General features: G+C 39.1%; 1 protein-coding gene across 5 annotated transcripts; it reads left to right on the top strand.

Annotated features, from left to right (window-relative positions):
- Positions 1 to 3,894: 3,894 nt before the first annotated feature.
- Positions 3,895 to 12,940, top strand: LOC105677339 (uncharacterized). Of its 5 annotated transcripts, none has more exons than XR_010888445.1 (14): positions 3,895 to 4,507; positions 5,694 to 5,896; positions 5,963 to 6,149; positions 6,647 to 6,798; positions 6,925 to 8,131; positions 9,535 to 9,667; positions 10,208 to 10,353; positions 10,633 to 10,759; positions 10,852 to 10,963; positions 11,250 to 11,311; positions 11,907 to 12,023; positions 12,261 to 12,404; positions 12,482 to 12,563; positions 12,637 to 12,779. XR_010888445.1 is itself a non-coding variant. In XM_067349114.1 (14 exons), the coding sequence occupies exons 2-14, from the start codon at positions 5,771 to 5,773 to the stop codon at positions 12,770 to 12,772; spliced, it is 2,562 nt and encodes an 853-aa protein (XP_067205215.1). In that variant the 5' UTR covers positions 3,895 to 4,507; positions 5,694 to 5,770; the 3' UTR covers positions 12,773 to 12,940. The 5 variants fall into 5 exon arrangements, 4 of the variants coding, with proteins under 4 accessions (XP_067205215.1, XP_067205214.1, XP_067205217.1 ...); XM_067349114.1 differs by having other exon boundaries at positions 6,925 to 7,957; positions 12,477 to 12,563; positions 12,637 to 12,940; XM_067349113.1 differs by having other exon boundaries at positions 12,477 to 12,563; positions 12,637 to 12,940.
- Positions 12,941 to 12,944: the final 4 nt, after the last annotated feature.

Raw genomic sequence — 12,944 nt, 5'->3', positions numbered from 1 at the left:
AAGGTTTCCTCCAAATTATATCTTTACCTTTGTTCGGAACCGCCGCGTTTTCAAACTTTACGAGAACGCGTAATCCAAATGCCGAACAAACTTGTTACGCGCAAAGTGTTTATTTATCGAAAATGACCGCGGATTTCATATAATATTCCGCGTAAAGTGACAAGCGTCAAGATTTTTTTAACCAAGTCACTAAACAATGCTTCTAATGAGTGAGACTGTCGAACGGCCGCCGCCTCTGATTTATAAAATCGATAACAAAGCGCTAAATGTGAACTTTGTAACAGAACCGACGTAGAATAGAATGCCGACATTTCCAACATCATTTCGAATTGCGGTGAATACTTTTAAATGCATCTCTTCAGCCGCAGACACCTGCAATCAAGAAGGGAAACAGGATCAAAGGACTCGGTACTGAATTTCAGAACGACCGAGCGAGCACCCTCGGGCCGTGTAACCCGCCGGAGTCCTTTGCGCATCGGCCACCAGGAAGTCATTTCTCGCGCGGGCGTCACCTTAATTGGCGAAGGCTTTGAGGGGGGAAAAAGAGGGGGACAAAGAGAAGGAAAGGAGCGCGACCGGAAGGCGAGGAACGAGGTGAGAACAGTTGAAAGAATCGCGGACTTCGATGATAAACTCATCGAGTGCTACATCCTCCTTCGACTCGTCTTCCGGAAATGCGCACTCGCCAGTAATTACGCGAAATTCCCTTTGATCGCGGCTGAGATATCGCGCTCCCCCACACCTCCCCCCTCCTTTTCCGCAAGAAAACCGCGTTAACGACCCCCGACCGCCCCCGCCGTCTTCCTCATATCTGAGGCAAAGTAAGCGGCGTGGATGCGTTAATTGAGGAACTCGGACGAGCGCCTCGGGGAATTATGTCCCTTGGGCGCTCGTGACGAGAGCCAGCCGTGCCAGTTCTCTCGCAAAAATAATTGCGAATGGGTGATAAAGCGCCGGGCGGAGGCGCTTTGTAATTTTCGCGGGCTTTGAAAAGGAGAGCCGCGTTAATTGAGTGAGGTGGATGAAAAAAAAAAAAGAAAGGGGGGAGGATAGAAAAAAACGCGGGCCACAACCCGGACTCTCTTTCCCGAGAGTAATGTAATAAGACAGTTAATGCTCGTGCAAGAATTTTAAGTGAATCGTCTCGCTCGCGTAAATGCATTTATAGCTCGGTGGGAGATGCGTATCTCGCCCCCCCCATTCATCAATGTCAGTGTTAACTGTAACCGTGGCTCCATTAATTTACCGACTTTTACATATTTCAGCTCTCGCGCGCGCGCGCGCGCGCGAAATCAAACCGCGTCTGAAAATTGTTCTTCTCTCAATTCGAGGATGCGAAAAAAGTTGATGTTCTTTTTCGAGGCGTAAATTTAATCGCGTCGCCTGCCGATAATTTCTCAAATTCGATAAGTAGAAGTGCATCGGCGCAATTCGCGCTCATTAATTCCACACGTACTCATCAATCGCGCAAACATTAATGTCGATATTTGATGAGGATCAAATTTGTATGCAATTAGAGAGAGAGAGAGAGAGAGAGAGGGAGCTGCGTAATCCTTGCTTGCGATGCAGCGGCGGTTAGCGCAAACTTATCGAACCTCCGATATAGCTAAATTCCTATCGACTATCCACGCGCATACATTGGACATACTTTGAATTATTTAAGTGTGTGTCGAAACTTTATAATGCATTATAATGTTCTCAGGCTGAGAAAGCGCTGAGCGTAAGAAGGTCATAAAATTACTGGGTCAATCTTTAAAATAATTCCGAGGGAAAACCAATGTTAAATTTAATACGCGCTCCACATATGTGGAAAAGTAAGACGCCCCTCGTATTTTTAACCGAATATAAAGGTAACGATGTCGAGCGACATCGATCGAAGCTAATCTGATAACGCAAATTTATCATGATTTATATATGGAATGTGAAAATGTATAAAACGCGCGGGGACAGACATTTAAATCTTGTTCGCAAATGCTGTTAACATTCGCGAACATTAATTCTGTCGAATCGGGCTCGTAATTTTTACGAGGCTGCGTGTTTCGATCCGCATAAAACTGTCAGTCTATTGTTGTCATTCGTCCAGATATATTTACTCGTCCTTTAATAATAAATTCATTTGGACGTATTATAATTTCAGCTAAAATTATCGTCGAGCTGGCACATTGCGTTTTTTTTTTTTTTTTTTTTAATCACCGCTGCCGAATAAAACATTGCCAAAAGTACCGAAAAGCATATAAAAATTTACAAATATATTTCGAAGAGAAGATACATCTTGTTAAAAGTTATTGTAAGGTTTCTATCGAAGAGAATCGTTCGAAACCCGCGGAATTGAGAATCAAGAGCCTTGGAGGAATTTATTTAACGGCGAGACTCGTGGATGTCAAGGTTGTAAAGAACTTGAGTGCTTTCACGGAGAGTTTATCAGCAAATTTGTCAGCTTGAGACGCCGGTTCGTGGCGCCTGACGGAATCCACGTGTTCACCACGGCATTCTCGCACGCGCGCACGCGATTTCGAAATTCAGATCCGTACGACGCTGACTTCGTCGGAAAGTGCGTTACGGCCGCCGTCAAAGCTGCTCTCGGAGAAACCCGGTATTTAAATTCCTACTGTCGCGAGGGAAGTTGTTCCAGCGCATGCTAGAGCGTAGGCTTCGCTTCGTTACCTCTCACGGTTATTGCAGGGGGCAAGAGGACTCCTCATATGACGCATACCGCGCCACCGCCGCTGCCTGCACTCGCATGACGATATTAATATTGCGCCTCGCGATATTATATTAATCTGGAGTATGTGCGTCGGCACATACACGACACTCGTGGGACGGAAGACCATTGAGACGGTTCTGGAAGCTCGTAAAAATTCTGAGTGAACCGTCGCTTCGTTCCATAACAGCGCCGCAGCGCGTTTCGAGCGTGCGATTACTTGTATTACGATAGCATTTCGTATTCCTGGAATTTATATCGCTCGAATGTGGATTCGTAGGACGATAAATATCGGAATAATCGACGATTATATCGTCTATTATGCCCCGTCTACACGTTGTCTTTAAGATAGTGTGTTGAAGACATCAGTGTCAAACTATCTTTAAGATGTTAGGAATCCCAGTTCAACATCATATATTAGAAAATATCGATTTATATCGATTTATTTTTATCTTTTAACCACTTAATATATAATTGTAGCGCCATATTATATATTTGTATCTATTAGTAGTTCATTAAAAATTAGGAAACAATTAATTTTTGACAGGCTTAAGTTGTAAAAAAATACTTTTAGAGGTTATGTATTGCGCGAAACGAAACAAACTATCGATTGCTATCGATAGTTATCAATCTTTAAATACAGCGTGTAACTGAATAGTCGTTTCAAGTGCAGTTTACTTCAACGTACTATCTTAAAGATAGTTTCTTAAAGACAGCGTGTAGACGGGGCATTATATACGACGCTAAACGCGTGAACTGTGCGTACACGCTTTGTTCATCGCTTTATATAGTTGCGTACGCGCAACGCTGATTTAAAACGACACATTAGATGTACTCGCCGGTCTCCTAGAAAGAGACTTCTAATTCAATCTGATTTGATTCTTTTTCCTATCGCCATTCTGTTCGAATGTTTGAATAATTTTGCCGCAACGCGCGTTTTTCACTAACATCTGTAATATATGAAATTTCTATTACACTTTTCCTTGTATGCGATTGCACGTATATCATCTACGTAAACTTTTATACTCTTGAAACTAAAGTGTAGGAAATGTTGATTTCAACAGCGCTATTTCTCTTGCCGCGTTTCCCCTTTCCCTTTTTCTGCCGTATTCAAATGAATATTGCAGTTGCGTAGGAGCGCGCTGGAATATAAAAGTGCGGGACTTGTTTGGACCGAAACCACTATACACACTCCTATATTATATTTGATGCCATAAATAACTTTCGCGGAAACACCGGGACGAATATTTGTGTTTTCTCATTTTTTCCGAGCAATTAGCGCGATTGATAAAAATTTCTACTTGCGCTAATCAGTACTTTACACGCGTTGATACTTTAATTTACAATCCTCTTCTGCGGATGTTTTTGTTGATTTGTATGAACTTTTTTTCGCGTTAAATATGTTCTTTTTACTTAAAATTTGTAGCTTACACGCTAGCATTATAAATGGCGCTATAAACATAAAGGTGGTTGCGAACTATCGCGAGTATTGAAACAAACGCGACTATCTCGCATGGTGTAACGAATGTCAGTTGTCGCCTGTCGGAGGCTCGTTTTATCGACAAAAAGTGTCACGAGGAGCCGACGATTTACGAGCAAGATTGATATCTGCGAAACAAATGGTATAACGGCAGACTGATTCGCCAGAAAGATTCGCCATGAAGCTCGTAATCGCCACGCTACGCAAAATTCTAACTAATCTTATTTAAAATTCACAACTAATGTGACAATGCAATGCAACGTGAAATTTATGAAACGTCAACGCCTTTAATATAAAGCAAAGAGATGATATGGAGAATTAATAAGGTAAATCTTGTTAAACTTTTCCGAAATATCTATTTTTCATTAGTGTTTATAATGTGCAAAAAGCATGTAACAATAATTGAAAAATATTTTTATTACAGTATAGATTAAATATAATTATATCATTTTGTGCTATTTTTTGTAACAAACTATCATATATTAGCAATTTTTTGGTATTTATTTTTATTTTTTGCCAGTTTTGACAGAAGAACATAAAAATAATTATTCTATCGTTCACTTCCGTCAAAGTTAGATGACCAATTTTAAGCTTTTCGCTTGAATAATATTTTCCTTGTCGAAAAAGTGATTCACAAAAATAAAAGCCACGAAAGTAATGTGCATTGGAACGTGCATATAATTGAAATCTCTATCGCTTTATCATCCGCGTGTCTGCCCACGCGTTACATCTGATCGATCAAACTAATATATAGTGACAAGGTGAAACACATTCCCGGGTTATGCAATAACTAGCACCAGAGATTAGTTTTCATGCGTTTAAAGTATACTCAAACACGAAATAAATATCAAATGCTCTCGAACAATAAACTATGGTTGACTATTACAAAATATTTTAATTGATTGCCTCGATATCAAAGATAAATTGATATGCTATACATTCAACGATCGTTCAATTAGAATTCAAACAGTTGAATTGTCGACACTGGAAAGTGTCAACGGTGAAAAACATATATGAAAAGTTAATCGAATCAAATTTTACAAACGAGTATCGAAAGCGATGATGATTAGAAAAAAGAAAAAAGTATATTAAAAAATATTAATGATTTTTGTTAATTAATTATACGCATTTCGCGCGATAAAACTTGTATTACATATTAATTGGCGGAGGCTTGAAACTTTGCTGCGAAGAAATCGTCTAGAATGTTAATCAGCTGATATTGAAAAGTTGATTATTATAAAAAAATGTCTTAATAATTAATTTCCTTTATTGCCAATATTTGCCAATAATTACATTGATATAATTATTGACATAAAGATCATTGAATTATAAATATGATAAAACGTAAATTTGAAATTTTATTTTAATTAATTGTAACTTTTTTATACTACATTTGATATTTTTGAGGTAAAATTGCGCGCGTGTAGCACATGCGATATTATATTCAGTTTAAAAAACGATGAAGTGTAATATTTTATCAATCTGCGCGCGATGCAATACGCTTTGTTCCAGATTTTGTGGGTTTGAGTATTGTTCTGTTCGCTGCAAGAAGTTACCGTTGGAGCGCTAGAAATTTCCGGTAAAAAACAATGACGTTCAATTGTTGTGAGAATCTACGCGAACAAATGATCGAACGCCCGGGCTTATTTGCAGATAATTTTCGTAATGCACGCTGTTCTAAATCGATGAACGTGTCGGAAAATATCTTAAACAAAGTAAACGTAATAAAGAGAAATAAAAGCAATGATTTCCAACAGACATGTCTGATACGAATTTTTTAGATTGAGATTGCGATAAAATATTTCACAAAATCATTGATGGCAAAAAATTGCCCGACGCAAATCGCGCCCATTTTATTTACGTTGGCTGATTTGCCGCGCATTTTAGCATCTGAGAAACGTTACATATTATTTATGTTATTAAAGGAAGCAACGAAGGACGTGGCTCGCTGTTGTCAAATACTTGAAGGTATTGTTGGTTCAATTGAAAACGAGATATTTGAGAGACGTGAATTTTTAGTTAGAGAAAATGGATTTTATAAAAAGATTAAAATGCTTATTAATACAAGATCTCTAGCGCTTGGTATCTATTTTTTTAATTTCTATTTTTACTGAAGCTAACGTTTAAATGTAAGATTGCACGCTGCAAAGGCAAGTTTATCATTCCATTAAATCCCTAGAAATTCGTATAACAATTTACAAATATAACGTGGATATTTATAAACGCTTCGTATATAAATCTGCGCATTTAAATAATGAAGCAACTACCAACTTTGCAAATTATCGTACTCCAAATAAGTCCTACAAGCGCAGCATTACAGAATTATTTCGCCATCTTTATAAATTATGCAAGCTAGTACGGCTATCCCTTTATTTATTTTTATTGCTATACCCGCTAATTCACGGGAGATAGCATTTTTCGCACGATGTTCCTCGCATTGCATAAAAATTCATGTAATATTGCAGAACCGCCGGCGCATATTCAGACAAAGACTCTCCTAAATCTCATGAGTAATTTTATTCGCGAATGGGGAGAAAGACCATGTGAAGTGCATTCCCATTTAAAAATCTGCAGGTTCTGCGACAGCATTATCAACGACGAAGCTCGGCAATACACGGTATAAAATATGAGTTATTAACATAATACTCTAGCAAAACGCGAGAAGATTTAACAGTTTTAACGCAGTCTCTGTCTCCTCCTCCCTTTGCAAAGCGATCTTCATCTCGCATATAATTCAATTTAGAGAAAATTTTGTCGCTGCGAGGCGAAACATTTCGACCGACTGCGGAACGAATGGATTTCGCTACACGTGTCACAAGTAATTTCACTTCGCAAACTATTCTCATTCGACGGACGGATTCACTGTTTCCCATTGCTCTCGCGGAATACATCAAAGTGCGAATCCGTCATTTTCCCCGAACGCAAAATTGATTATCGCAATGAGAATATTCCGCGGGAAGAAGAAAACGCCGCAGAAGTCCGACGTAGCCCGCGATTAATCTCCGCCAATAAGAATGACGTATCGATACTTTTGTGCGAGCGACAGTGTGAAAACCGCGCTGACTTTCAAATGAAGACAAATCCGAGTAGTAGTTCGGGAGCGCGCGACATGCGTCAACGCGACGTCTCGCTCGTCCCGGCGGAAGTTAGCGCGCGAGAAATCGAACGCCCGGCCGGATCGGTCCGCGAAGCGGGTCACCGTCGCGGAATCGGCCGCGAGGATCCATCAGAAGCGAACGGCGATCGTTCACTTCGGCGCGGAAAAACAGAAGCGTCGGCAGGTGGAGCACGTAGCGACGGCGGCGCAAAAAATACCGACACGCTGGCGGAAAGAATACGCGAGAGACGTGACAATAATCCGTATCGGCGCGAACTCGGCGAGATCGGAGATAAAGACCGGCAGGATCGCCGTTCGGCTCAACGTGACGTGCAAGAGGAAGGAGCGAGCGGATCGCGGATCGCGGCTGGAAAAAGCGACGGAGATACGGGCGATGTGAAGACGAAAGAAAACGGCGCCGTGCGCGGTGATCCCAGGCCTTATCAGCGCGGTCGCAGGGAGGAGCGCGGGACGCGATTGTCGGATAACGGCGCGGAGAAGATCGGCCGATCCGATCGAGCCGAGCAGAAGAGCGCGTCGACAGAGATATCGAGGAATCCGGCCAAAAGGCTCGCGGTACAGCGAGATGGCGATCGACGCGAAAACGAGGAAAAGCCGGTTGCTCGTGAAGATAAAAAGAAAGCCGGAAGTGATAAGGACGAAGGAACGACGCTTCTAAGTAAGAATAAAGAGCCTCGGGTTGGAAGTAAGAAAACGACAGATTCGCTTGATGACGCGGAAAAGGGGCGCTTCGCCGTTAATAAAGAGGGAAAACTTTCCGCCAGTGATGGAAGGCGCAAAAATGCGTTAACCAGTGAAAGAAACGATCTCGAGGAGAAAAAATGGAGAGCCAGTGAGCGTGCATAAGTTTTTCTAAAATACAGTTTTACATAAATTGAAAAGAGAAGACTGATGTAATACTGTTTGGCTTGATATAAAGATTTTGTTGACAGATTATCTTGCTCAAATTTAACCAAAGAGTGCGGCCAAGTTCCCTTTTCCACTAAAATTTCCATATTTTGAATATTCCAATAAGTGGTACATAAAATTGAAGCTTAGGACCGGTAGAATCTGAAATCTCGGTATTATCCTTTCAGCCATTTACGAGAAAAAGATTGCAATCTCAATAGATGGCCTTGGCCAAAATTTTAAAAATAACTGTTTCTAAATCCAAAATATTTTATTTTAATCATAAACGTTAAATAAAAATTGTAGAAGGATGAATTTGAATAAACGTGAACTTGAGTCGAGCAGATAACGCACAAGTTCGGGCCACGCGCTAGTTTGGCCATCCATTGAGATTGCAATCTTTTGGACCGTTTTTCTCCCAAACAGTTGAGAAGATAATACTGAGACTCCGCATGCAATGAGACTCTTTTATGCAATTTTTACTAGAGTCGAGTTGTTTGAACGTTTTGAGTAATTTAAACAGTTTAAAAGCAGTGATCGATCTGTGACATCAATCCGTAATGTTTAAAGATTCGAGCAGTTCGGATAGCGAAAACAAATTGAACCACGAATTGCGTACATTGCAAACGGAAAATGAACAGCTTTCTGTTTTGCCTCACTTTACGCAGATGTCAATATCATGTCGTCAATATTGACGTTTTTCACATTTGTGCAATTTTTGTTTGTAAAATGTTTAAAAGGCTGTGTGTGAGATTATTTTAATAGATTTCTCAATGGAAACAGTGCGGAATGTAATGCGTGCAAAAAGTTGATTAAAACAACACTGAATAGACGCATAATATGAATTCGCAACAAGCACAACTGAGATTACACCAAGCGTTTCACTTAATAACATCTTACACTTCCGGTTAACAATTTTTCAGATCGTGTATTATCTAGATATTTATACATCTAAGGATGTTTGACAGTTCGGCATTCCTAAACGTTGGACATGTGTGAAAAATCAAATCTAACACTAAAATATAAACGATAGCAGCAATAAATAAATTAATTATGGTTTAAAATTTTTAGCCAGCAATGATAAACAAATATTTAGACAAATATTTATTAAATATACGCAGAAAATATTTTCAAATCGTTCGAATTGTTGGACTTTCGAATCGAAAAGATGCAACTATTTGACCTTTGATCTCGAGAGCCGAACTATAATCCAAACTGCTCGACCACGTGAAACTTTCAAACACTAGCTTTTAATACTCACGCTAAGTGCACGTATCATTGCAAATTGCATCGTCATTGTGGAATGCAATCGATTCCGGTTACCAGACTTCAATTTCTATTTCGTAGACCCTTCAAATCCGATCGAGTACCGACTATCGAACGTGCACTTTGTGAAACTCGGTTGGACTTCGTTGCCGATAACCAAAAGCATGAGAAAAATCGTTCAATATGAAGCCAGGCCGGCAAAACCAAATCTGTGGTGAGCTAAAATCCGCAGAGATATCCGCAAAAAAATAATATAAATATGAATCTAACTTACTTTGTTCAAAGTAATTCTTTGCTCATATTGCGTGATAAAATCGTAATACATATTGATAAAAAAAGGATTTAACATAAAGTTTACGGCAATTCAATTAGAGATGAGAAAATTTAAGTTAATGCTAATTTTTGTAAGACTCGAATGCAATATTGATATTTTAATGCAGAATTGAATAACTTAAAAATTAATTGACTTGATTTAAACGGCTTGATCGCTATCGTATCGCTCGTCAGAAATTAGTAGGTTGTGCAAATAGTAAATTAAAGCAATTTGAAAGTAAGCGGAATAAACAGCGATTAAATTACGTTCTAGCCGACTTCGTACAAACCTCATGATTAGTTACTAACGAGTAAACAATTAGGGCGGACGAATACAATTAATGGGACGGTAAATACATTTTAATTTGCCGTAATGAGAAGCCACGTAATATTGAGCAATCAATCGCTAAATGATGCAGTAATTTGTTTGTTTGTTTATTAGGTTCAAAAAATATGGGCACAAGGGCACGGTTTATTATGACGATGGAACAACATTATTTCTGAAATTCCATTCCGACGGTTCCAGCGAGATATTTTATCCGAACGGTATATTGGCTATCAGAGTTTACAGACCCGAAAACCGGAAATGTAATTGAGTTATTTACATAATACGATTTATACGAAATGTTTCATCGCCAGTGAATATTATTCCAGTCATAGATTCCCCGATTAAATGCACATCTATTGATACATTTTATTTTGTCCCGCATGCGTTATCAAGCTTGACGCTCAAATTGTTAAATAATTTTTCGAATCGCGTTGATTTTCGCCCGTCAGTCGTTTTGACGGTCGGACTCGTAAAGTGCTAAGGCCGACCTTCGCGGTCAGAGTTTAAAAAAAAAAAAAATGACCGCTATCGATTTCAAGACGATATGTACACCGTGTTCGCGCCAGGAGGCAAGGACGCGCTGGGTATCGAGAGGGCATCTCAGATCCTGGCGATATTCGACACGATGGGGAACGGCGTCGTCCTCGACGAGGACGGCGCGGCGAGGTACGCGCGGAAAAAGAATTTACAAAGAATGTTTAATTACTGTCGAGGGAGCGCTCGCGCTCGCCAATTCAGGACTCCAATTACTTCTGCAGGCTGTCCTACAACCAGATCGGTGGAATTTTTACGGACAATCCCGCCGGTCTGCCCCTCGCCTGGACCTGGCGCGTCGGTCCGAAGGAGCCGATACTCGAGACTGTGTACACGGTGGGTGCGAACAGTTTACCAGAGCTCTCCTTCAGTATAGATTTTCGATCAATCATGAATAAGCGAGCCGAACTAGAATCTTTCATCTTCCTTAACTTTCCCATCGCATTACAGATTACGCAAAATCGACTTGTTACGCCGCTTCTGAATCTTCGATGCAAAATAATTTATGTGTTGTACAAAAAAAAAAAGAATATAGTTTATATGTTCTATAAAAGATATTGCTAAGCTGTGTTTTAGTCCGCAAAAACAATTCGAAATAAACGAGCTTTTCTTCTCGTCGTAGGAAAAATTCACCGACCAGTTGCAAATGAAATTTGCTCCCGCGATAGATGAACAGGCGAACAGGTGAATCGCACATTTAAGGGGATCCTAAAGTGGTCTGTTTTACCTATTTTTTTCAAATTTTTTTTGGCTGTGTAGAATGAAAAGTCCTTTTTTGTAAGTAAAGTACATATGCTAATACACTACGGATGGTCGATTTGAAAGGATTTTTCAAGCCACGCAGCCAAAAAAAACAAATTTTACGAAAAATAGAAGGTAAAACAGATACGTCTCTGTTTTACCTTCTATTTTTCGTAAAATTTGAAAGGATTTTTCAAGCCACGCAGCCAAAAAAAACAAATTTTACGAAAAATAGAAGGTAAAACAGATACGTCTCTGTTTTACCTTCTATTTTTCGTAAAATTTGTTTTTTTTGGCTGCGTGGCTTGAAAAATCCTTTCAAATCGACCATCCGTAGTGTATTAGCATATGTACTTTACTTACAGAAAAGGACTTTTCATTCTACACAGCCAAAAAAAAGTTAAGTGTATTTGAAAAAAATAGGTAAAACAGACCACTTTAGAATCTCCTTAAGGATTTATATACATGTATTATACATATAAAGCAGCGACGTTCATGCGCGCCACTTTTTGATTATTTTGTTTCGTCGACTCCGTAGTTCCGGAAATGTTAAGACACCGATATCACAGTCCAGTTCGAGAAATAAGGAAAAGAAGGTCGTCGAGGTACGGAAACCTGTTGTCGAGCAACGACAAGAAGGAGAGGTCGAAAGCAAGTATGTCAGGCAAAAAAGTAGAGCGAATTCTATCCGAACAAAGCATTCTAATTACGCGATGTTGTCTTTCTCAAATTAAATTACAGCAATTGCGTATTTTATGAAGCATATCAATTAAAGTATCCTATTTAAAATAAATATGCTATTTTACATATAAATTAATATAGTATGTTGAAATTGCGTGCATAAATATATATTATTCTCGATTTGCAATTAATAAATTGTCAATACTTTCAGACTGAATGACAATCGAGATTCTTCTGGCAAAAACACTTTTCACATAAAAATAATTTGCATGAAGTTGAATGAATTTCTCAGCTTGCGAATTATCGATCAAAAGAATATCAGTTTACAATTTTCTGTTAAAAATAAACGAATCAGGTACTTGAAATCGTAATAATATAAAATACTCTAATCATACTTCTCGCCGACTCTACTTCTATTTCATTTCAGAATAGAATTAGGCACTATCTTGAATTTTAATAAAGAAGTAGCGTCTTACGTGGTGGAAGCAAGCGATTGGAAAAGCGATCTGCTGAAGTAAATCAATATTATAACGCAAAGAGAAACTTGTCAATTAAACACGTGACAGAAAATTGCGCTTCCTTCACAGATGCAGATTCCAGGAAAATTTATCCAAAAAATTAGAATCCGACAGCAGTTTGTGCGATTTAGCTAAGGAGTATCGAAAAGTGAAAAGATACGCGAAAGAACGTAAAGCTATGATTGCCAAGTACAGATTTTTCTGAAAATTAACTATGGCTGCAATTGCAAAGTCGAGAACAGCACTGAAAGATTTTAAACTACGCGGGATTGAAGATACATGAAACTTCGCCTATCTATCGGACTCTTTCCTCGGCTATTGTCTTAAAAATATATATAAATCATAGTTGAAGGAAAGGAGACAGAAACGCAGATGTA

This window comes from Linepithema humile, chromosome 2 (assembly GCF_040581485.1).
Source record: "Linepithema humile isolate Giens D197 chromosome 2, Lhum_UNIL_v1.0, whole genome shotgun sequence".
Lineage (NCBI taxonomy): Eukaryota > Metazoa > Arthropoda > Insecta > Hymenoptera > Formicidae > Linepithema > Linepithema humile.
The sequence above is the reverse complement of the archived record's forward strand: the minus strand, read 5'-3'. Positions and strand labels throughout refer to the sequence as shown.

What these genes read in the sequence shown, in the direction of transcription:
- LOC105677339 (XM_067349113.1), top strand. Translation starts at nt 5,771, where the DNA reads ATGACGTTCAATTGTTGTGAGAATCTACGCGAACAAATGATCGAACGC. An exon ending in TACTCGAGACTGTGTACACG is followed by an intron (nt 10,964 to 11,249) that starts GTGGGTGCGAAC and finishes TTCTCGTCGTAG; the next exon opens with GAAAAATTCACCGACCAGTT. An exon ending in TGGAAAAGCGATCTGCTGAA is followed by an intron (nt 12,564 to 12,636) that starts GTAAATCAATAT and finishes CTTCCTTCACAG; the next exon opens with ATGCAGATTCCAGGAAAATT.